Genomic DNA, 24,097 nt, shown 5'->3' on the forward strand with positions numbered 1-24,097 from the left:
ATTTAGGCCAGCCCGTTAATTATTTTGTTATTACATTAGTACCCCCGCTTTTCCCGTCAAGGACACGGTTCTCCCCCTTCCAGTTTGACCTTCATAACAACCCTGGATAACAACCAGCTATTTTTTGGACGACAACTTCCATCATCTCCTGCTATGTAGAAATATCTAGAGACCCAAGTTTGGGAAACTGGTTTAGACGGACGCCTGGCCTGACCCAGAGCTGAAAGATGGGAAAGACAAAGGTCAGATGCCAGAAATTACTGTATTTTTCGCTCTATAAGACGCACCAGACCACAAGACGCACCTAGTTTTTGGAGGAGGAAAACAAGAAAAAAAATATTCTGAATCTCAGAAGCCAGAACAGCAAGAGGGATCTCTGCGCAGCGAAAGCAGCAATCCCTCTTGCTGTTCTGGCTTCTGGGATAGCTGCGCAGCCTGCATTCGCTCCGTAAGACGCACACACATTTCCCCTTACTTTTTAGGAAGGGAAAAGTGAGTCTTATAGAGCGAAAAAGACGGTATCGGGAGACCCAAGTTTGGGAAACTGCTCTAGACGGACCCCTGGCCTGAACCAGAGCTGAAAGATGGGAGAGACAAGGGTTAGATGCCAGAAATTAAATTGCTTTTTTGTGTTATCGCTACACCCCTTGCCGGCTTTCGCTGCCAGCCCTCCTCTCAGAAGCCCGGAGAAGCGATTTATGATTATTTCCAAGCTGCAAACTTCCAGCATGCAACACTATCTGTGTCCCTCGCTGCTGTTTTTGCAAAAAGAGAGAGAAAGAACCCCTCTATTAAAAATAATAAAAAGAAACTATTGAGAAAACAGCTCGATGGTTGCCCAGTCCAGTTTTGCAATTCTTCCAAAGGACGCAAGAAACCAGTCTGTCGTGGTTTTGAGAAGTTTTATTGTTTGATTTAAAAAAAGAGAATTTTGCACGGAAAGCTTAAAAGATGGAGAAAGGATGGAACGATTCGGTATGGGTGGAAGAAGGTTTAAGGCTGTTTTAGCTCTCATCAAATTAATAATAGCCGCGCCGGCTGGGTTTTAAAATTCATAACGGGAATGGGGATGGAAGACTGCGAACCTAACTGAGGTGATTCCTGTCTGTGACGGGAAGCAAAAGCCCCTAATTTGATGCACCTCCAGCTTTTGAAACCTTTGCCAAAAGCAGGGCGAACTGGATTTTAGACGACGACAGCGGAATGTACAGCAAAGTTTTTCCTCTTCGGGATCCAGAGAAGCCTCCGGAAGCCATTTAAAAGGGGAGCGGGGTACAAGCGTTTCCTATGAACAATGAGCACACGCATTTTTAATTTATTTTTTGCTTCCAGACATCCGTTCAAAATGGTTTGGGCTACAACTCCCATCAGCCTGGGGCTGTAGTTCAAAACATTTGGTTTGCTGACACCGGGGGAGTAAGTCTTCTCTCAAACTGCCACTGGTTCCTGCGCAAGCCGTCACAAACACCGATATATTATTTATTTTGGGGCTGTCCCAAGGCAGAGAGAGAGAAGGTTTCACTGCCACAACAGTCCAGTTCGCTCTGACGGGATTGTCATGGTTCTGGTATCACATGTACTTCTTACAGTATATTTGATACACACATATATATATATTTAAAAATAAAGGCTCTTGTGTCCTATACAGAATACGCACTTCCTATTTCATGTCACAGCTCTGGTGTAGAACTTGTTCTGTGTCCTCCGGGATGGGGACGAGGGGAAAAGGCTTCACAGGCTGGCTTCCGGAGGAGGCCTCTTGCTCTGCAGATTCCGCCTTCTTTTCTTTTCTAGGATTTCTTCCTCGAAGATTTCTCTTTCCCTGAAGGATAAAGAGACGGAAAAGGGGGCGGCGGGGGACACACAACAAAATCTAAGCTCATGGATTCAAAAATTAATACAGTAACGTGTGGAGAAGTTAACGGAGGCTCGTCTTAGAATCATAGAATCCTAGAGTTGGAAGAGACCACAAGGGCCATCGAGTCCAACCCCCTGCCAAGCAGGAAACACCATCAGAGCACTCCTGACATCTGGTTGTCAAGCCTCTGCTTAAAGACCTCCAAAGAAGGAGACTCCACCACACTCCTTGGCAGCAAATTCCACTGGCAAACAGCTCTTACTGTCAGGAAGTTCTTCCTAATGTTTAGGTGGAATCTTCTTTCTTGTAGTTTGGATCCATTGCTCCGTGTCCGCTTCTCTGGAGCAGCAGAAAACAACCTTCCTCCCTCCTCTATGTGACATCCTTTTATATATTTGAACATGGCTATCATATCACCCCTTAACCTCCTCTTCTCCAATATCACAGCAACAGTCTTCAATACCACAGCAACAGCAGACTAAATTTTGGTAAAGACATGGATGTTTGGAATGATATAATAATTTATTAGATTCAGGTGGGTAGCCGTGTTTGTCTGACACAGTCGAAATAAATCAGAAAAATAAGAAATTGTCCCACAGCACCTTAGAGACCAACTAAGTTTGTTCTGGGTATAAGCTTTCGTGTGCATGCACGAAGAAATGTGCATGCAGATGACAGCTTATACCCGGAACAAACTTAGTTGGTCTCTAAGGTGCTGTGGGACAATTTCTTATTTTTTAAAATAATTTATTATTTATACCCCGCCCATCTGGCTGGGCATCCCCAGCCACTTTGGATGGCTCCCAACAGAATATTAAAAACACGATAAGATGTCAAAAACGTCCCTAAACAGGGCTGCCTTCAGAGGTCTTCTAAAAGTCAGGTAGTTGTTTATTTTCTTGACATCTGATGGGTGGGCATTCCGCAGGGCGGGCGCCACCACCGAGAAGGCCCTCTGCCTGGTTCCCTCAACCTCGCTTCTCGCAGGGAGGGAATCGCCAGAAGTGCTGCTGTTTCTTTACCTGAATTGCTCTGACCACAGATGCATTTGTGGAAAACTCATGGAGTATATGATTAAGCCAACTGGGGACGCAGGGTGGCGCTGTGATCTAAACCACAGAGCCTCTTGGGCTTGCCGATCAGAAGGTCGGCGGTTCGAATCCCTGCGACGGGGTGAGCTCCCATTGCTCTGTTCCAGCTCCTGCCAACCTAGCAGTTCAAAAGCACATCAACGTGCAAGTAGATAAATAGGTACTGCTGCGGCGGGAAGGTAAACGGCGTTTCCGTGCACTCTGGTTTCCTTCACAGTGTCCCGTTGTGCCAGAAGCGGTTTAGTCCTGCTGGCCACACGACCCGGAAAGCTGTCTGCGGACAAACGCCAGCTCCCTCGGCCTGAAAGCGAGATGAGCGCCGCAACCCCATAGTTGCCTTTGACTGGACTTAACAGTCCAGGGGTCCTTTACCTTTACCTTTTTTTTAAGCCAACCATAACTAAAGGGGGAACCCAGCAATACTATGGCATTCGCTCCCGTTTTTGCAAGTTTCCCCAAAGCCGTTATAGATAAGAAGCGACGGAAGGAGTTACCTTTGGCTCACCAGAGGCCCTCTCAAGTATATCTCTTCCGCTTTCTTGTAGTCGATATGGTCCACGGCTGAAATGGCGTAGATGATGGCCTGGGGGCAAAGAGAAAGAAAATTTGCAAGTATGTTTGACACAGGGAAGCGGGTGGCGCTGTGGGTTAAACCACAGAGCCTAGGACTTGCCGATCAGAAGGTCGGCGGTTCGAATCCCCGCAATGACGGGGTGAGCTCCCGTTGCTCAGTCGCTGCTCCTGCCAACCTAGCAGTCCGAAAGCACGTCAAAGCGCAAGTAGGTAAATAGGTACCGCTCCGGCGGGAAGGTAAATGGCGTTTCCGTGCACTGCTCTGGTTCGCCAGAAGTGGCTTAGTCCTGCTGGCCACATGACCCGGAAGCTGTACACCGGCTCCCTCGGCCAGTAAAGCGAGACGAGCGCCGCAACCCGAGAGTCATCCACGACTGGACCCAATGTTCAGGGATCCCTTTACCTTTTTATGTTTGACACATTCATGGAGGAAGGGTTCTGGAATGCAAAGGAAGGGCCGTGGCTCAGTGGTTAGAGCACCTCCTTTGCATGCAGAAAGTTTGATCTCCAGGTGGGGCTGAGACCCTGGAGAGCCACTGCCAGCCAGTGTGGGCAATATTGACCGAGGGTCTAACTGGCCGTGTGTGAAAACCGGCACCTTATTCAAAATCGTCAGGGCTAGAATCTTAGTTCGTCTTTAGGGGGAGAACCGCAGCTTAGTGGCGTAGTGCTAAGGATCCCATATTGATGCTTTTGAATTGTGGTGCTGGAGGAGACTCTTGAGAGTCCCATGGACTGCAAGAAGATCCAACCTCTCCATTTGGAAGGAAATCAGCCCTGAGTGCTCACTGGAAGGACAGATCCTGAAGCTGAGGCTCCAATACTTTGGCCCCCTCATGAGAAGAGAAGACTCCCTGGAAAAGACCCTGATGTTGGGAGAGATGGAGGGCACAAGGAGAAGGGGACGATGGAGGACGAGATGGTGGGACAGTGTTCCCGAAGCTACCAGCTTGAGTTTGACCGAACTGCGGGAGGCAGTGGAAGACAGGAGTGCCTGGCGTGCTCTGGTCTGGGGGTCACAAAGAGGCGGACACGACTAAACGACTAAACAACAACAGCGACAAAGGATCCCATGTCCGATCCGTGGCAGCATTTTCAGGGAATCTGTGAAATCCCGGAGAGCAGCTGCCAACCAGTGCTGGTAGCACCAGTTCAGGGAGCTCCTTGTGTCCCAACTCCTTAAAAAAAGGCCGCGATTTACCTCGGGGAACAAGACGTCCAAGATGAACTTGATACTGTCCCTTCTCACTTCGGGTAGCACCTTGGGGTCTGCCTCCTGGTAAACCCGCCGCAAGTAGTTGAGAACGAGTTCCTGTTGGTGGTCGTCCTCCAGGTAAACCTCCATGCAGGGCAGGTACGGCCGGGCGACGACAAAGTCGCTGAGCCAGCGCGACGGCTTCTTGCTCCTTAGGATGGAGCGGAGGTGGTCGTCCGCCCCCTTGGACTTCACTATGAACTCGACGATGCGCTCGTTGGCTTTGTCCCGGGCGGCCCGAGCTCGGTCTGGGAGGACTTTCCGGGGGGGCTTAGCAGGCGACGGCTCGGATGGCGACTTGCCCGGGTCTGCTTCCTCCGCCTCCGGAAAGGTCTCCTGCGGCGGTTCGTGGAGGACGCCTGTTCGGACGGAGTAGCCTCGGGGGGAGGAAAGCAGACGGCAATGTCACGGTTTCTTTCCCCCCCCCCCCAATTTTTTTTATTGGTTTTCACAATATTATAAACAGACAAACAAACACACAAGGCAAACAAACATAAATCATAGCCTTATTGAAAATTACACTTATTAACCTTGTTAAGTGACTTCCTCGCTTCCCCTGGGTTGAATTTCATTGCATGTCCTTTTAACGGTTTTCCAAATCCCAATTCTTATGAAGTTTAACTTAAACATTTACATCCTTAAATCTTCCCCTTATGGAATTGATATGTTTAATTCCATAAGGCAATGTCACGGTTTCTGCGGGAAGGCACAGAGAAAAGCCTACCTTTCTCTCAGGTATCATGGACAAAAAAATCATTCATTTATTGAATTTATAAACCGCCTTATACCCGGAGGTCTCGTGGCGGTTCAAAAAATAAATAAATCACAATATATAAAATAAAAATACAATAACGCCACCCCTCTAAAGAGCCACGTTTTAAAAGGGTATGGGGTGTAGATCAGGTCAACCAAAGGCCAGGTTAAAAAGGAATGTTTTAGCCTAGTGCCTAAGGGTGTATAGTGAAGGCGCCAGGCGAACTTCCCTGGGGAGAGCATGCCACAGATGGGGAGCCACTGCAGAGAAGGCCCCGTTCTCGTGTTGCAACCCTCCGGACCTTTCGAGGAAGAGGCACACGGAGGAAGAAGAAGAAGAATAAGAGTTTGGATTTGATATCCCACCTTTCACTCCCCTTCAGGAATCTCAAAGTGGCTAACATTCTCCTTTCCCTTCCTCCCCCACAACAAACACTCTGTGAGGTGAGTGGGGCTGAGAGACTTCAGAGAAGTGTGACTGGCCCAAGGTCACCCAGCAGCTGCAGGTGGAGGAGGGAGGAATCGAACCTGGTTCCCCAGATTACGAGACTACCGCTCTTAACCACTACACCACACTGGAGGGCAAAATATTATGTTCCTTCCTCCCCATCCCTCTGGTGAAACATCAAAACTGGACAGGAAGGGACACGCTATGGAGAAGAAACGTGTGCACAATACCCATTTTGCAGGAGAGGAAACTGACAAGGGCTAGGACTTGTCTCACTGCCACAGAAGGAAAACGCCTACTGTATACCACGTCCCAAGAAGCCACAGACCTCCAACTCCCCAAAAGGAACTTAATAAAAAACAAAAATTGGGAGACAGTGAGGTCTTGGCTGTGTGTATACATGCAAAGGGAACCTTCTTTGATTTTGTTCCTTCTTTAGGAAACTTGAATCAAAGCAGCGCGTTTTAATAGGCAACGAATTACTCACTCATCTCGTGGGCGTAATACTCCAGGAAGGACCCCGTGAAAGATTCGCAGCCTGGGGACGGGGAGAGAAGAGGAAGGTTTCTCGACTAAATCCCATTTTGGAGATTTCAAGTTATGTCACGCCATCGCAGAACTTTGTTCCCAAGCCGACCATGGATTTAAAAGCAAGGCTTGAGTGGTCATACATTGAGTGAGCTTCTGCACTGTCTCTTTGTCACACTCTAGAGTTACCAAAGGCCACTAGGTTTCCCTTTAAAGTCTCCCTTGCAATATATGGTTCTGATGGCTTATTCATATATATTTATACATAAAAGACCAAGCTTCCAAGCTTGAATTTCATTCTTCATTCATAAGCAGCAGAATTCCCTGTCACCCACTGTGATGGCCTGGGATTCGGACTCGGATGCTGAACCTGAGGGATCCCAGTCTGCACAGGATTCCCTGCCTCCAGAACCAGCTGAGCCGGGGCTGGGGCTTGAGCCTGAAGGGTCCTCACCTGTGCTGGGTCCGCAGGTGAGTCTGCTCTGTTTCCTGAGGTGATGGAGGACCCATTGCCTGCAGGTGCTCCACTCTCAGCCCCGTCAGGGGAAGAGGAGGTTGCCTCTGGGTCCGGTAACCCTCCAGCCTCTCCTGAGCTGCAGAGGCTCAGGGCAGAGAGGCGGAGGGAACTAAGTTCCTGCAGGAGGAGGGCTCACCTCCAGGCCAGGATAGGAAAGTCACCAGAGGATCGGGGCCGCTCTATGCCTCGGGGCAGATAAAAGCCAGCCAGCCCCAGTCCCAAGTTGCGGGAGCAACATTGTTAGTTGCTAGTTCCTGCCTGAACCCTGTCCAGCTTTCCTGCCTGAGCTCCTGATCCGCCCTGGCTCCCTGCTTGCAAGCCTGTTCCTGACTTCACCCGATTCCCTGCCCTGCACCCAGCTTCAGCTACTGTCAGGGAACTGCCATCAGTGTCCGAGGGAGAGAGCAAGCTCCGAAGGGATCCCAGAGAGTGTCCTTGGAGTGAGAGGGGCAGCCCATCTTCTGGGGGAGAGAATCAGCATAGCTCCAGTGGATAAGGGGGGCAGATGGGGCAATCGGCGAGGTGATCCCATGACTCCTTGCCTGGGACCAGCGGGGAGAGTAGGGGTCCTCCGCTGCCCACGCCCTCCTTGCGCAGAAGGCTTCCGCGCAGGGAGAGTAGGCGGAGATTGGGCGTCAAAGAACTTCTTTGCTAGAAGAAGTTGAAGAAACGCCCACTGACGGATTCTGCCAGTGATTGAGACGGTCACGGGCGAGTGGCTGCCCGGACAGGAAAGGTTCACTCAGGCAACCCAGCCAGATGTTGGGACAAGCTTACGCACGAGCAACCCCTAGAACCATTACAGCTACTATGGGCTGCCTCCACGTTGCACCTTTGACCACGGACAGGACTTGGACCTCGCCTCTCGGGTAGCCCACGGGACCAGCACAGGAAGAAACAGAATACAGAGTTCTTTTGCTACTGGAAAGAGAAGACACTCCTCACCCCCCCCCCCCAGCCCCACTCCGCTGGCTAAGCTTACCTACTCGAACTAGGTAGTCTGTTATCAACTTGATGCACCAGTCGATATCTTGAGGGTGACTCTCTTTGGCTCTGGCCTGGGGGCAAAGTCATAGCAAAACGGGAAAAGAAACAGAATATTATCTCCCCTGGGGAACACAAGCAGTGCTTTTTGTGGAAGACACAAATGCAGAGCGGAGACCAAGGATCACGCGCCCCCCCCCCAAGAAGCTCACACCTTTGCCGTTTAAAACTTACTATCAGTTTTCCCTTTTCCTTGCATTCGTAGTGTTTCAGGTTTCTGAACGAAGTGCAGAAGCTGCAGGGGGAAGGCGGAGGGAAAAGGGATACGACGGGTTAGCAAGGGAAAAAATCTTACTGACGGCCGCAAGAACACAGATGGCTAGATACTAGAGAGAAGCAAAGCGTTTTAGTCAGGGGTTCCCCAACGTTTTTTGGGGGCTCTCCCCCTTTGGTTCTCTAAAAATCACCCCCCCCCCCAGTTCCTGGAGGGCACAAGGAAAAGGGGACGACAGAGGACAAGATGGTTGGACAGTGTGCTCTGGTCCATGGGGTCACGAAGAGTTGGACACGACTAAACGAATAAACAAGTCCAAAAATTATTGGCTCCTGGTGGAGTACAGGATCAGGTTTAAGGTGCTGGTTTTAACCTTCAAAGCCCTATATGGCCTAGGACCCTCATACCTATGGGACCACCTCTCCTGGTATGCCCCACAGAGGAACCTACAGTCTGCAAACAAAAACATCTTGGAGGTCCCAGGCCACAGGGAGGTTAGGCTGGCCTCAACCAGAGCCAGGGATTTTTCGGCTGTGGCTCCAATCTGGTGGAACGCTCTGTCACAAGAGACCAGGGCCCTGAGGGACTTGGCATCTTTCCGCAGGGCCTGCAAGACAGAGCTGTTCCACCAGGCCTTTGGCCAGGGCACAGCCTGATCCCCTCCTTTGGCAACCCTCACAGAAGTCTAGCCCAATGGTTGCCATTAATCTGATTTGAACTGGTTTTATAATGATTTTAGAATGTTGTATCATTTTGCTGTTGTTAGCCGCTCTGAGCCCAGCTTCGGCTGGGGAGGGCAGGATATAAATAAAATTTTATTATGATTATTATTTATTCAGCAATGGGTGAGAAGGGTTTCAAATTCAGACCTACACCCAACACGCACCCAACACTCCTGGCTGAGAAAGCAGAGCAGAAATAAGTTGTTTTTTTTCTGCCATTGCCTGTAGGAGCAGTTTAGAGAAAGCTCTGTGAACATGCCGGGCATCAGAGCAGCTCAGCCAATGGGTGATCAGAACCCAGACCGGGACTGCATTTAAGCTGCACTTACCCTTTGGATTTCATGCTCAAAGTGTCCTGGATGAGGATGACATTGGCCTTCCTGGCTTTCTGCTGCACTCTTTTCACCTGCCGGGAAGAGAAAACCCCTGTTTCATGCCTACCCCATCCCCTTGCAGGAAGTCCGGGAGAACAGCCCCTTCCACAAAGACGCAACAAGACAGAACGTTTTTATTCTTACCACTGCTGGCCAAAAGGGTTGTCTTGGCATCCTGCACCAAACCAGCATCCCGGCTTTGATGGTACAGGGCTCTAAAGGCAGAACGGAAACAGAGGTTGGAGGCCGGAACGGGGTATTTCCCTTCTGTTCCGAGTTAAGGCAGTGTGGTGTAGTGGTTAGAGTATCGGACTAGGACCTGGGAGACCAGGGCTCAGAACTCCACTGGGCCCATGGGGCTTGCTGGGTGTGACCGTGGGGGTCAGCCACAGCCTCTAAGCATAGCTGTCAACTTACAGATTTGAAAATAAGGGACCAGCAGCCTTGAAAATAAGGGATCAGCAGCCAAAATAAGGGATTTTCCAGGCACAGGTATGTTCAGCTTCTGAGCCCCTCCGAGCCAAAGGCAGAAAGCCCAGCCAGCAGCCAAGCGAAGCCTCAAGCGGTGGTTCCCACAGCGCAGCAACCCGGCAAGGGATGCAGCAAGGGAAACCACCGTCACCTCTCCGCTGGGAAGCGCTGAGCAAAGGTGAGTCCCCAGGCAACGTGGCCGATTTGATCAGCACAAGGCATGCAAGCTCCACCCCCCAGTCGTTCTTAGACTCCTTATTGGGTGAGCAACGCAGCCAAGCAACCCAGTTGGAGCCTCCCTCCTCCCTGGCCGGCAGGGAGGGAGGGAGAGGAGCTGCTTCCTTTCAAACCCGGGAAATTTAAGGGGCATCATCAATAAGGGACAGCAGCGGGACATGGCACTGGGATAAGGGACTGTCCCTCCAAATAAGGGACGGTTGACAGCTATGCCTCTCAGGCTGGCCTACCTCACAGGGTTGTTGTGAGGATTAAACAAGGTGTACCACCTTGTTCTCAGTGGAGAGAAAGGTGTAATAGTAATAGTAATTTATTATTTATACCCGACTCATCTGGCTGGGTTCCCCAGTCACTCTGGGCAGCTCACAACAGGATATTAAAAATAAAACATCAAATATTAAAAACTTCCCTAAACAGGGCTGCCTTCAGATGTCTTCTAAAAGTCTGGTAGTAGTTCTTCTCTTTGACATCTGGTGGGAGGGCGTTCCACAGGGTGGGTGCCACTACCGAGAAGGCCCTCTGCCTGGTTCCTGGTAGCTTCACTTCTCACAGTGAGGGAACCGCCAGAAGGCCCTCGGAGCTGGACCCCGGTGTCCGGGGTGGAGACGCTCCTTCAGGTATACTGGGCCAAGGCAGAGACAACTATCAGAGGGAGAAGGCTGACTGTTAGGGGGCTGCGTCACCATGGGACAAGCCACTCCATTTTAGTTTTTGCGATCTGGACCAAACCAAGGTTGGATTTGAAATGTGCCCTAAATCAGATTGGGGTGGCCTGATAAGAAACGCACCCACCACTTTACATGTGTGCCTCTTCTATCAAAAAAGAGAAGACTTGAAACGACAATGGGTTGAAATATCAGATCAAGATTTCCCCTCAATGCCACAGAGAGGTGGATGGGGAAGTCTTGGCAAAAGAGATAAGTGATGGATACTGTACAATGTATGTATAGAAGCGGTTAAAATTGCATAATTGCATAGTTATCTCCCGCTTGGACTACTGCAACACGCTCTACGTGGGGCTACCTTTGAAGGTGACCCGGAAACTGCAATTAATCCAGAACGCGGCAGCTAGACTGGGGACTGGGAGCGGCCGCCAGAACCACATAACACCGGTCCTGAGAGATCTGCATTGGCTCCCAGTACATTTCCGAGCACAATTCAAAGTGTTGGTGCTGAACTTTAAAGCCCTAAACGGCTTCGGTCCTGTATCCCTGAAAGAGCATCTCCACCCCCATCGTTCAGCCCAGACACTGAGGTCCAGCTCCGAGGGCCTTCTGGCGGTTCCCTCATTGCGAGAAGTGAGGTTACAGGGAACCAGACAGAGGGCCTTCTCGGTGGTGGCACCCGCCCTGTGGAACGCCCTTCAGATGTGAAGGAAAGAAGCAGCTATCCTATCTTTAAAAGACATCTGAAGGCAGTCCTGTTTAGGGAAGTTTTTAATATTTAACACTGTACTGTTTTTAACACTTGATTGGGAGCTGCCCAGAGTGGCTGGGGAAACTCACGCCAGATGGGCGGGGTATAAATAATAAATTATTATTATATTATTATAAATACAAGTTTGGTTAAAAAAAAAAGATTCTATGATACTGCCAGGGGAGATTTTACAGAGGGTTCCGACTGCTTCTCAGGAGGTGTGGGGTAGTGGCTACAGATTGCTGGACTAGGACCTCCAACAGATTCCACACGAAAAACGCTTTTGTCCCTGTGGAGATGGAAGTCCTGAATTGGTGGCACATGCCCTTCTGGCTTGCCCTCTTGATAAAGACTTGAGGTTTTTAGCTGGGGCAATCAGAATCAGATCCACCATTTGACTATTGATTCAAAACCCACAAATGTATTTTATATAACTGGCTTTTTATTTCTATTCTTTGTATATCGTATTGTTGTTTTATTGCTATGGCCGACGCAAATAAAGATTCATTCATTCATTCACTGCTGAACTAGGACCTGAGAAACACCACGGTTCAAATCTCCACTCGGCTGCATTAAGCTCCCTGGCCAATCGCCATCTTACAGCCTGACTTACCTCACAGGGTTGGCGGCCAAAGGCCAAACCAGAAGATGGAGAACGGGCCTCACCTGGGTGCAAGAGGATGCTGGGGAGTTCCTCATCCTCATCGTCCCTGGAAGATGGGCTGTGACTGTACCTCCCAATGGGGCTAAGCCGCAGGGAAGAGGCAGGTGCGAATCCTGTCAAAGGAAAAGGCGTTAATCACTTTCAGCTTTTACTACAGAGTACTGAGATCTTCATCACCTTGCCAACAAAGGTCCGTGTAGTTAAAGCCATGGTTTTCCCAGTAGTGATGTATGGAAGTGAGAGCTGGACCATCAAGAAGGCTGATGACTGAAGAATGGATGCTTTTGAATTATGGTGCTGGAGGAGACTCTTGAGAGTCCCGTGGACTGCAAGAAGATCAAACCTCTCCATTCGGAAGGAAATCAGCCCTGAGTGCTCCCTGGAAGGACAGATCCTGAAGCTGAGGCTCCAAGACTTTGGCCACCTCAGGAGAAGAGAAGACTCCCTGGAAAAGACCCTGATGTTGGGAAAGATGGAGGCACAAGGAGAAGGGGACGACAGAGGACGAGATGGTTAGACAGTGTTCTCGAAGCTACCAGCATGAGTTTGACCAAACTGCGGGAGGCAGTGGGAGATAGGAGTGCCTGGCGTGCTCTGGTCCAGGGGGTCACGAAGAGGCGGACACGACTAAACAACTGAGAAATAACAACACTGAGATCTTTTCTCTCTCCTTTTTCTTAAAAAAACAAACCAACCTGCTGCTTTAGTGGGGAGAGGGAGAGAACCACTTGTGCATTGCAAGGTGTGCACAGGATGTGCAGAGTCAGGAAGAATTGTGGGGCGGGAGCTGCCCTGGCCTCCTAGCCTGAGAGATACCTCAGTTGCTAGAGCATGAGACTCTATGGGACTGCCTCTCCCGGTATGCCCCACGGAGAGCCTCAAGGTCCATAAATAGCAACACCCTAGAGGTCCCGGGCCCTAAGGAAGTTAGATTGGCTTCAACCAGAGCCAGGGCCTTTTCAACTCTGGCTCTGGCCTGGTGGAACGCTCTGCCTCATGAGACCAGGGCCCTGCAGGATCTGATTTCTTTCCGCAGGGCCTGTAAGACAGAGATGTTCCGCCTGGGCTTTGGCTTGGAGCCAATTTGATTCCCTCCCCCTCTTTCTTTTTCCTTTCTCCTCCTGTGATGAGGCTGCATTTTAATATTTTAATGTTTCAATATTTTAATTGTTGTATTTAATCTTGTTTTTAAGTTGTATTCATTCAACTTGTTTTTATTATTGCTTGCTAGCCGCCCTGAGCCTGGCCTTGGCTGGGGAGGGCGGGGTATAAATAAAAATTATTATTATTATTATTAAATCTCAGGGTTGTGGGTTTGAGTCCCACCCTGGGCAAAAGATTACTGCATTGCAGAGGGCTGGACTAGAGGATGATTGTGGTCCCTTCCCAACTCTATAATTCCTTGATTCTAGGATCAACGCCATTCCAAGAACAAGAAGAAGAAGAAGAAGAAGAAGAAGAAGAGGAGGAGGAGGAGTTTGGATTTGATATCCCGCCTTTCACTCCCTTTAAGGAGTCTCAAAGCGGCTCACATTCTCCTTTCCCTTCCTCCCCACAACAAACACTCTGTGAGGTGAGTGGGGCTGAGAGACTTCAGAGAAGTGTGACTGGCCCAAGGTCACCCAGCAGCTACATGTGGAGGAGCGGAGACGCGAACCCGGTTCCCCAGATTACGAGACTACCGCTCTTAACCACTACACCACACTGGCTCCAACACACAAGCACCTTCCTCCGCCCTGCCAAAGCACGCAAGCTACCTTCTTCGTCTTCAGAATCCAGAAGCTGGAACTGTTTCAGGCTGAAGGACGCATCCTGCCTCTGCCCCGCCTTGCCTGCCGAAAGAGACTCTGCAGAGGAGTCCAAGTCCCCCGGACGACTCCTTCCTCGATTCCGTTTCTGCCGCCTTCCCTTCAGGCGCCTGCTGCCGTTGGGGCCTCTGTTGTATCTCCCTCCTTCCTCTCCCCTGGCTGGTTCAGCTGAAACGCATCGGGCGGGGGAGCCCAGCAGTTTCTTCCGCACCCCGGGCCCTGCGAACCTGGGCCGGGGCTTTCGAGAGGCGGCCGCCGGGGTGCTCGTTCTGTTTGGCGAGGGAAAGCCGCCGCCCTTGCCAGACCTGCCCCGAGATGGGCAGCGCCCCTCGCCCCTCTCCTTAAAGGACTGCAGCCGCCTCCGGCCTGAGTCAGATTTGGGCGACGGTTCCTGCTGTTTCTGGGGGGTGACGGTCGCTGCTGCTTCAGAAAGGGAGCAGTTCTGGCCAGCTGCCTCCCCAAAGTGTTGTGGTTTAGAGACAGGAGACACCTTGGAGCCGAGGCAACACTCGACGGTACTCTCCCTGCTTTCTCCCTCGTGCGGGTCCCTTGGAGACTGGAGCTGGCGACACTTAGCCGGACGCCCCGGCGACGCTCCGGCGGGGGTGACCTTCGGGGGTGACACTTTGCCTTTCCGCCCCTTGCGCGAGACGGAGTTTCCGCTCAGGATATCCAGGGCCATCCGCAGAGCATGCCGGTAGATCAACTCATCTATGGCTTTGCGGTTTTTCTTGCTCTGACCTGTTGAGATAATAATAATAAATAATAAAATTTTATTTATATCCCACCCTCCCCAGCTGAAGCCGGGCTCAGAGCGGCTAACAACAGTCAAATGATACCACATTCTAAAATCATTTCATTATAAAATCAGTTCAAATCAGGTTCGTGGCAACCATTGGGCTAGAGATCTGTGACAATTGCCAAAGAAGGGGGTCAGGCTGTGCCCTGGCTAAAAGCCTGGTGGAACAGTTCTGTCTTGCAGGCCCTGTGGAAAGATGTCAAGTCCAGTAGGGCCCTAGTCTCTTGGGACAGAGTGTTCCACCAGATCGGAGCCACAGCCAAAAAAGCCCTGGCTCTGGTTGAGGCCAGCCTAACCTCTCTGTGGCCCAGGACCTCCAAGATGTTTTTGTTTGAAGACCGTAAGGTCCTCCGTGGGACATACCAGGAGAGGCGGTCCCGTAGGTACGAGGGTCCTAGGCTGCATAGGGCTTTAAAGGTTAAAACCAGCACCTTAAACCTGATCCTGTACTCCACCGGGAGCCAGTGTATAGCACTGGGTGAATGTGATCCCGCAGCGAGGACCCCATAAGGAGTCTCGCCGCAGCATTCTGCACCCGCTGGAGTTTCTGGGTCAGTCTCAAGGGCATCCCCACGTAGAGCAAGTTACATTAATCCAGTCGAAAGATGCGTCGAAAGGACTCAGAAGCCGAGTTTGCCCTCAACTACCCCCACCCCGGCCAGCCCTGTGTCATTCCTCTCTGAGCTGCTTGCAGAGGGAAAAGGCAGCATATAAACGAGACCATCGTAACCAGATGGAAACACTAGAGGAGAGATTTGCAGCTATTTTGCTCCCCTCCTCGCTGGATAGCTATGAGGATTGGCTATACCCAAAGGACCGGTAGCCCCCACCCTTGGTAAAAGGTAAAGGACCCCTGGATGGTTAAAGGTAAAGATAAAGGGGACCCCTGAGCATTAGGTCCAGTCGTGGCCGACTCTGGGGTTGCGGCGCTCATCTCGCTTTATTGGCCAAGGGAGCCGGCGTACAGCTTCCAGAGCAGCGCACGGAAACACCGTTTACCTTCCCGCCGGAGCGGTACCTATTTAGCTACTTGCATTTTGATGTGCTTTTGAACTGCTAGGTTGGCAGGAGCAGGGACCGAGCAACAGGAGCTCACCCTGTCATTGCGGGGATTCGAACCGCCGACCTTCTGATCAGCAAGTCCTAGGTTCTGTGGTTTAACCCACAGTGCCACCCGCGTCCCTGATTACTATTATACAGCCTTTTAAATGTGTTTTTGGGAAGGAGGCGTTATTGGTTTTTTCCCCTGCTTTAACTATTTATTCGTGTTGCTCACTTGTGTTAGTAACTGCCCCGAGATCTTTTTATGAAGGGTGGTACAGTGGAACCTTGGTTCTCAAACGGCTTAGCTGACGATCAAATCGGAACCTGAACACCACAAACTCGGAAGTAAATGCTTTGGTTTGTGAACTTTTTTCAGAAGCCGAACATCCGATGCCGAACTGTCGGCTATTGTTCCCGGGGCACCTGCGCAAATCGGAAGCCGCGCTTTGGTTTTCGAACTTCCAGCATGTTCGAGAACCAAGGGGCCACTGTATATAAATCTGATAAATCATCATCATCGTTATCAAATAATTCTGGATCCCAGTCGCTGGAAGACATGGGAGGAGAGAAGGCTCTTGTGCTCAGGTCGTGCCCCGGGGGTTACCTTCTGAGGCGTCGGGTTGGCCACTTAACCGAGAGGCGATGATGTTGATGTCTTCCTCCTGCAAAGGTTTAACGTCTGCGTGGCGCACAACAATCCTTTTAAGAAGTGAGAGAAAGCGGTTAAACACCCCCACCATAAGGTAAAGTACCCCTGGACGGTTAAGTCCAGTCAAAGGCGGCTATGGGATTGTGGCGCTCATCTCGCTTTCAGGCCGAGGGAGCCGCCGTTTGTCCGCAGACAGCTTTCTGCGTCATGTGGGCAGCAGGACTAAACCAATGGGACACAGTGACAGAAACCAGAGTGCATGGAAATGCCGTTTGCCTTCCCGCCGCAGCGATACCTATTTATCTACTTCCGCTGGTGTGCTTTCAAACTGCTAGGTTGGCAGGAGCTGGGACAGAGCAACAGGAGCTCACCCCAGCGCAGGGATTCGAATTGCCGACCTTCCGATCGGCAAGCCCAAGAGGCTCAGTGGTTTAGACCACAGCGCAACCCACGTCCGTACCCCCACCATACCGTGGTCCCGTCCAGCAGCGTCAACTGCAACAAGGGAGCTTGAGATGCTGGACGTGCAACTTAACTGTTTTTCCAGGCAGAGGATTTCAACCAGAAGGGTTCTCGGCGTGCTCTTCAGATCTTGTCGCCTTCTGGAAGTCCGGCCGGCGGACAAAACCTGAAGGATGCAGGAACGTAACGTACGCTTGTGAGATTTCTTAACGTTAATGTCCCACAGGGCAGGTCTCAACAAAACAGAACAGTGTAAAGACAAGAAAAAGATGTAGGTCGCACTAATAATAATAAAGGTAAATAATTTCCTTCACTTTAAGTAATCTTATCACTTGAAATAGTAAAGTGGACTTTTAACTCTGGAATAGCGATGGGGGTCACAGAATGGTGCCTATGCGTCTGTTTGAAAATTGTGGATTTTTAAAAAAAGTGATCCCAGCCTAACATGCAAGCGAAAACATAAGTTGTGTTCTTTTTCTTTGCGCTACTGTCATCGCTGTTACAATTTGCGCCCAAGCTAATTTCAACTCCCACTGCAGTGACCTGTAGGATACAGTGCATTTAATGCTGATATTCCACATTTATTTGCGTGGAACTTACTTCCAAATAAACGTGCTTAGGATTTCAGTCTTAATATTTTTCTCTTACTCCTTTCCTTTTCCGTGAACCGCCCTGAGACCTCTGGGTATAGGGCAGTATATAAATTCAATAAATAATAGATAATAGATAAGAAGAGAAATATCTGATTTTTTTTATTTATTGAATTATAACCTGCCCTTCCTCCTGAAGGAGCCCCAGTTGGCAAAAGCAGGTTCATCTTTAAATAAAGAAACACCTTTAAATAAATAAATTGGCTGAGGGGCCGTAGGAAGCTGCTCCGGTCCCGATCCAAGTGGGGAGGGCTGCTGGTGGGACAACCCATCAATGCTGCCAGAGACCCCCTGCTATACCTCGGGGGGAAATATCACGGGTATCCTAAACTTCCTCCAACATCCTGGTGTTGTTGTTTAGTCGTGTCTAACTCTTTGTGACCCCATGGACTGGAGCACGCCAGTCATGTGTCAGGCACGCCAGACACATTCATCCTGGTATAGCGTAGTAGTAGTAGTAGTAGTAATAATAATAATAATAATTTATTATTTATACCCCGCCCATCTGGCTGGGCTTCCCCAGCCACTCTGGGCGGCTTCCAAAAAAATTTAAAATACTATAATACATCAAACATTAAAAGCTTCCCTAAACAGGGCTGCCTTCAGATGTCTTCTAAAAGGTCTTTATCTCCCTGACATCTGATGGCCGCCACCACCGAGAAGGCCATTTGACAATTAGCTTTTATATCTATCTATCTATCTATCTATCTATCTATCTATCTATGGGACACGGGTGGCAGCGGGAGGCCCCATTAGCTAAAGTGGTGCTTCAGCTTAAGAACACTCAGGTTAAGAACGGACCTCCAGAACGAATCAGGTACTTAACCCAAGGTACCACTGAAATAGTAGTAATTTATTATTCATACCGCGCCCATCTGGATGGGTTTCCCCAGTCACTCTGGGCGGCTTCCAACAAAACACTAAAATACAATAACCTATTAAACATTAAAAAGCTTCCCTAAACAGGGCTGCCTTCAGATGTCTTCTGAATGTCAGGTAGTTGTTTATCGCTTTGACATCTGATGGGAGGGCGTTCCACAGGGCGGGCGCCACCACCGAGAAGGCCCTCTGCCTGGTTCCCTGTAACTTGGCTTCTCGCAGTGAGGGAACCACCAGAAGGCCCTCAGAGCTGGATCTCAGAGTCCGGGCAGAACGATGGAGGTGGAGACGCTCCTTCAGGTATACTGATATACTGATCGCCTTCCCATAGCAGCCACTGGTAGAGATGGGGAGCAGAGCAAACAGAAAGGAGATAAAAAGGTCCCGAGCTTCTCAAATTAATATCACCTTTGCAGGCCACCACCGTTTCTTCCACGTGCAAAGGATGTACTTTGCCTTCTTCATGGTTGCCGTTCATGGAGGATAGCAGGCAAGCGAGGATTTGAGGCGAGGGCTGGTGACCGCCAGGTTTCAAGGATCTGAAAAGACAAAATATCCCATTAGCGCGCCTTCGCTTGTAAAACGGCGATTCCTGCATTGCAGGGGCTAGGCGACGCTTGGAGTCCCTTCCGACTCTCCGATTCTGTGAAAAGCAGCCTCGTCCAATGGAGAACCTAAGAAGAGCGTAACTGGATCAGGCTAGCCCAGTGTCCTGTACTCACATCAAGACTCTCATCAAACTTCATAATGATAATATCAGTAATAAATGAACCTAGATATCTCCCACCAGCGCAATAAAGCGCCTTTGACTGTTTTTATATCCTATGAACTGATTAAGGGCAGTATGTTGTTGTTATTGTTTAGTCGTGTCCGCCTCTTCGTGACCCCCTGGACCAGAGCATGCCAGACCCTCCTGTCTTCCACTGCCTCCCGCAGTTTGGTCAAACTCATGCTGGTCGCTTTGAGAACACTGTCCCACCATCTCGTCCTCCGTCGTCCCCTTCACCTTGTGCCCTCCATCATTCCCAACATCAGGGTCTTTTCCAGGGAGTCTTCTCTTCTCATGAGGTGGCCAAAGTATTGGAGCCTCAGCTTCACGATCTGTCCTTTAGACCACAGCACCTCCTGCGTCCCTTAAAATTTTTTGTGTTGTTATTGTCCATGGTCTGAAGCTGAACATAAAAAAAAAACTAAGATCATGGCCACTGGTCCCATCACCTCCTGGCAAACAGAAGGGGAAGAAATGGCGGCAGTGAGAGATTTTACTTTCTTGGGTTCCATGATCACGGCAGATGCTGACAGCAGTCACGAAATTACTTTGGCCACCTCATGAGAAGCCTCCCTGGAAAAGACCCTGATGTTGGGAAAGATGGAGGGCACAAGGAGAAGGGGACGGCGGAGGACGAGATGGTGGGACAGTGTTCTCCAAGCCACCAGCATGAGTTTGGCCAAACTGTGGGAGGCAGTGGAAGACAGGAGGGCCTGGTGTGCTCTGGTCCATGGGGTCACGAAGAGGCGGACACGACTAAACAACAACAAAAGAATATGTATTAGGACAATCCTTGCCGACAAAGGTGGTACCTCGGGTTAAGTACTTAATTCGTTCCGGAGGTCTGTACTTAACCTGAAACTGTTCTTAACCTGAAGCACCACTTTAGCTAATGGGGGCTCCTGCTGCTGCCGCGCTGCCAGAGCCCGATTTCTGTTCTCAACCTGAAACAAAGTTCTTAACCTGAAGCACTATTTCTGGGTTGGCAGAGTCTGTAACCTGAAGCGTATGTAACCCGAGGTACCACTGTAGTTCAAGCTCTGGTTTTCCCAGTAGTGATGTATGGAAGTGAGAGCTGGACCATAAAGAAGGCGGACACGACGAAACAACTAAACAATAACAATACTAAATCTAATAAATAATAATAATAATAATAATCAGGGACGGGATTTGAGTTCCCCTCACCCAGTTTTCTTTGAGCCCCCCCTCACCCCGTTTTCTTGAGACAGTTACCTCAGCCACCCCATTATGGGGGTGAGATTGGCGGGCTGCGTGAGGGTCGAGGGGCGTATTATGGGATAGGGAACTCTCACTTCCTGGAATGATAATAATAATACCGTCATAGGTTTTCGTCACCAACAGCTCCCTCCTGGCGAATTCCTTTTAAACTATTGTTATGAATTCATTATTTACCTCAGGCCCCTCACAACGAGGCGGGGGAAATGGGGAGGCGGGATTCGAACCTGCCACGCCTCGGGACCGTCTAGATTTTGAGGGGGTTTCGTCTTCCCTCTTCCCTTTTGGTCGTTGACGCGAGGTTGACAGGCCACGCCCCTCGCCCCTCCTCCTTACTCTCTTCGTCGCCGCTGGTTGGAGACTTCCTTGCCTCGCCCCGCCTCCCCTCTCTCCGCCCAGCCAATCCGCGCGAGGGATTTACCCGCCCCCTCCTCCCACGGACTCCCAACTTACCTCACCAAACCGCCTCGACTCCCGCGAGAGGCGCGAGCGACCAATCACAACGCGGTAGGCGGGGAGGGGGGGAGGGGTTTAGGGGGTCGTCATGGCGGCGGCTTGTTTGCGTACCCGCCTCCGGAAGAGTCGCGTGCAAATGCGGAACGGTTTCTTTTAGCCCTCTGGCCAATCAGGATGGAGAATGTGACGTCACTCGCCGGCGCGCTCGCGGGGTGGGCCGTTCCCGTTTCCAGCTCCGCCCCTCGAAGTTTGTGGCTTTTGCGCCTGCGCTTTCCCCCTCCTGGCGCGAGGAGGCTATTTTGGACCAACGGTCGTCCGTGCGCAGTTTGAAATTGGGTGGGGAAACACCAGCCAATCGGAGCGCCGTTCGGCTGCGCCGCCGCTTCTGATTGGGCACTGCTGCTCCGCTCTGCTCCGTCATCATGCTTTCCCGCCTTTTTCGCCCTCTGAGGGAAACTGAGGGAAACGCTTTTACCTTTTTTTTAATGGTGGCTTGAAGCTGTCTCCCAGCTCCATCTGGTACGCAGGATGAGACCCTCTCTAGCCACAGACTGTCTCACCAGTGATGCATGCTCTGGTTATCTCATGCTTGGACTACTGCCATGCGCTCTATGTCTCTATGTGGAGCTGCGTTTGAAGGTGACCCAGAAACTGATAGCCCCAAAGTGGAAAACACAGTAAAAGACGCCTGCTTCTTGGGAGAAAAGCAATCACAACCCTAGACAGCATCCTAAAAAGCAGATACATCATCTTGCCAACAAAGCTCCGTATAGTTCAAGCTCTGGTTTTCCCAGTACAGTGGTACCTCGGGTTACAGACGCTTCAGGTTACAGACTCCGCTCACCCAGAAATAGATTTCCCCAGCCACTCTGGGCAGCTCCCAACAGAATTAAAAGCACAATAAAACATCAAACATTAAAAACTTCCCTAAACAGGGCTGCCTTCAGATGTCTTCTAAAAGTCAGATACAGCGGTACCTCGGGTTACATACGTTTCGGGCTACATACGCTTCAGGTTACAGACTCCGCTAACGCAGAAATATTGCCTCAGGTTAAGAACTTTGCTTCAGGATAAGAACAGAAATCATGCTCCGGCGGAGCGGCAGCAGCGGGAGGCCCCATTAGCTAAAGTGGTGCTTCAGGTTAAGAACAGTTTCAGGTTAAGAACAGACCTCCGGAATGAATTAAGTATTTAACCCGTACTTAAGCACTGTAATTGAGGAGCTTTTGCTACTTTGTAACTCAGCCATGTTTTTCCTTCCACTGCAACTTTTCTGACTGATGTATGCAAAAGCACACGAACCTGACCTGTGAAGGGTTTGCAATTTTTTTGTTTTGCTTTTTGTAATTTTTATCGAAGTTACTTACAACACAAATCTACTACAACAACTAAAACAAACAAATCCAACGCCATAACATTTAAAACGAAACAAACTTCACAACAGTACACTTCCAACAAAGAAGAAACATAAAAGAGAAATAAATGACTTCCTTTATCCTGTACACGGCTTCCTTATTTACTTTTTATAAACTGTTTGTAAGTTTTAACCAAACGTGTGGTCCTTTCCTATTCTGGAAGAAGAAGAGGGAAGTTTTGGAACTCAGAAGGACATGCTTTAACCGTCTTAACAGCCTATATTTCCAGGCTTTACTTTGCTGCATATTTTGTGATTTAAAATCTCTGTCACCAAAGAGTAAGGGACCCCTGACCATTAGGTCCAGTCATGGCCGACTCTGGGGTTGCGGCGCTCATCTCGCTTTACTGGCCGAGGGAGCCGGCATACAGCTTCCGGGTCATATGGCCAGCAGGACTAAGCCGCTTCTGGCGAACCAGAGCAGCGCACGGAAACGGCGTTTACCTTCCCGCTGGAGCGGTACCTATTTATCTACTTGCACTTTGAGGTGCTTTCGAACTGCTAGGTTGGCAGGAGCTGGGACCGAGCAACGGGAGCTCACCCGTCATTGCAGGGATTCGAACCGCCAACCTTCTGATCGGCAAGTCCTAGGCTCTGGGGTTTAACCCACAGCACCACCCGCGTCCCTAAAGGTAAAGGGACCCCTGACCATTAGGTCCAGTCGTGGCCGACTCTGGGGTTGCGGCGCTCACCTCGCTTTCCTGGCCGAGGGAGCCGGCGTACAGCTTTCGGGTCATGTGGCCCGCATGACTAAGCCACTTCTGGCGAACCAGAACAGCGCACGGAAACACCGTTTGCCTTCCAGCCAGAGTGGTACCTATTTATCTACTTGCACTTTGACGTGCTTTCAAACTGCTAGGTTGGCAGGAGAAGGGACCGAGCAACGGGAGCTCACCCCGTCGCGGGGATTCGAACCCCTGACCTTCTGATCGGGAAGTCCTAGGCTCTGTGGTTTAACCAACAGCGCCACCCGCGTCCCAACATCAAAGAGTACTTACCCCAAATTTGGATCTTGGCATCCCGGGAATTCTCCTTTCTATACCTGCTTTTCCCTTGAACCAACAAGTTCACTTTTAAATGAGGACTGAACTGAATTTCTCTCTAACATCCCTAACATGCCAGCTGGGTCTGACGGGAACTGCGGTCCATCTAGAGAAGGTTGGCATATATCGACTATGTACACACTACTCCCATCCCAGATAACCCCGAGTGCAGCCAATCATTTGGAAACCTGCTACTTTCAAACAACAAGCAACACAATCACAAAACCGGCATGTAGGATGCGGAGGCATTGGGTTGTGTGTGTTCCATAATACATTCAAAAGCAGATAGGCAGCTTTGGAGAGAGAAAAAACCCTGCCTCTTCAGGCTTACAGCTATTTGTTTTAGGACAGAAGGTCTGGCGCTCGAGCATGGCCTCAAGTCAACCCAATATGGTTTTCCCATTTACTGAGCTCTTGGGAAGAGGGGGCATCTGAGGTAGGGACTGAGAGAGTTTCCCTTTGTCCTTTCCTGAATTATTTCTGTTCTGTGCCTCAAACCTTTGGCTCCTGGTTTCATTGGAGACAGTTATAGAATGAGTTCTGAAACTGGAGCTTGATTTATAGTCACGCTGGCTGGGGCTAATGCAAGCTGCTGTCCTAAAGACCTGAAAGGCCCTAAAGTTCTAGCTTGACCTATATACCGTTTTTTTAATGCTCTAATGCAATGTTTATGTGCAAGAATATCAGCAGCGTGATGCCTTTTCGAAAAGAACCAGTCTCGGA

General features: G+C 50.1%; 1 protein-coding gene across 3 annotated transcripts; it reads right to left on the reverse strand.

The window, feature by feature from the left end:
* Positions 1-888: 888 nt before the first annotated feature.
* Positions 889-21,075, reverse strand: PWWP3A (PWWP domain containing 3A, DNA repair factor). Of its 3 annotated transcripts, none has more exons than XM_083421550.1 (14): positions 20,915-21,075; positions 18,865-18,995; positions 17,002-17,093; positions 16,421-16,515; positions 13,923-14,714; positions 12,168-12,278; positions 9,522-9,592; positions 9,333-9,409; positions 8,242-8,302; positions 8,006-8,081; positions 6,466-6,516; positions 4,724-5,154; positions 3,444-3,532; positions 889-1,822 (listed from the first exon to the last, which is right to left on the reverse strand). In XM_083421550.1, exons 2-14 carry the CDS (start codon positions 18,919-18,921, stop codon positions 1,732-1,734), a joined length of 2,094 nt encoding a protein of 697 aa, XP_083277676.1. In that variant the 5' UTR covers positions 18,922-18,995; positions 20,915-21,075; the 3' UTR covers positions 889-1,731. The 3 variants fall into 3 exon arrangements, with proteins under 3 accessions (XP_083277676.1, XP_083277674.1, XP_083277675.1); XM_083421548.1 differs by lacking the exon at positions 20,915-21,075 and adding an exon at positions 20,639-20,790; XM_083421549.1 differs by lacking the exon at positions 20,915-21,075 and adding an exon at positions 20,656-20,789.
* Positions 21,076-24,097: the final 3,022 nt, after the last annotated feature.

This window comes from Podarcis tiliguerta (assembly GCF_965153285.1).
Source record: "Podarcis tiliguerta genome assembly, chromosome: 18".
Classification (NCBI taxonomy): Eukaryota; Metazoa; Chordata; class Lepidosauria; order Squamata; family Lacertidae; genus Podarcis; species Podarcis tiliguerta.

Excerpts from the sequence above, each read along its gene's own strand:
- PWWP3A (XM_083421550.1), bottom strand. The coding sequence starts at position 18,921 with ATGAAGAAGGCAAAGTACATCCTTTGCACGTGGAAGAAACGGTGGTGG. Across the intron at positions 9,410-9,521 it reads AACCCTTTTGGCCAGCAGTG|GTGAAAAGAGTGCAGCAGAA; the intron begins GTAAGAATAAAA and ends TCTTCCCGGCAG. Across the intron at positions 1,823-3,443 it reads GGGCCTCTGGTGAGCCAAAG|GGAAAGAGAAATCTTCGAGG; the intron begins GTAACTCCTTCC and ends TTTATCCTTCAG.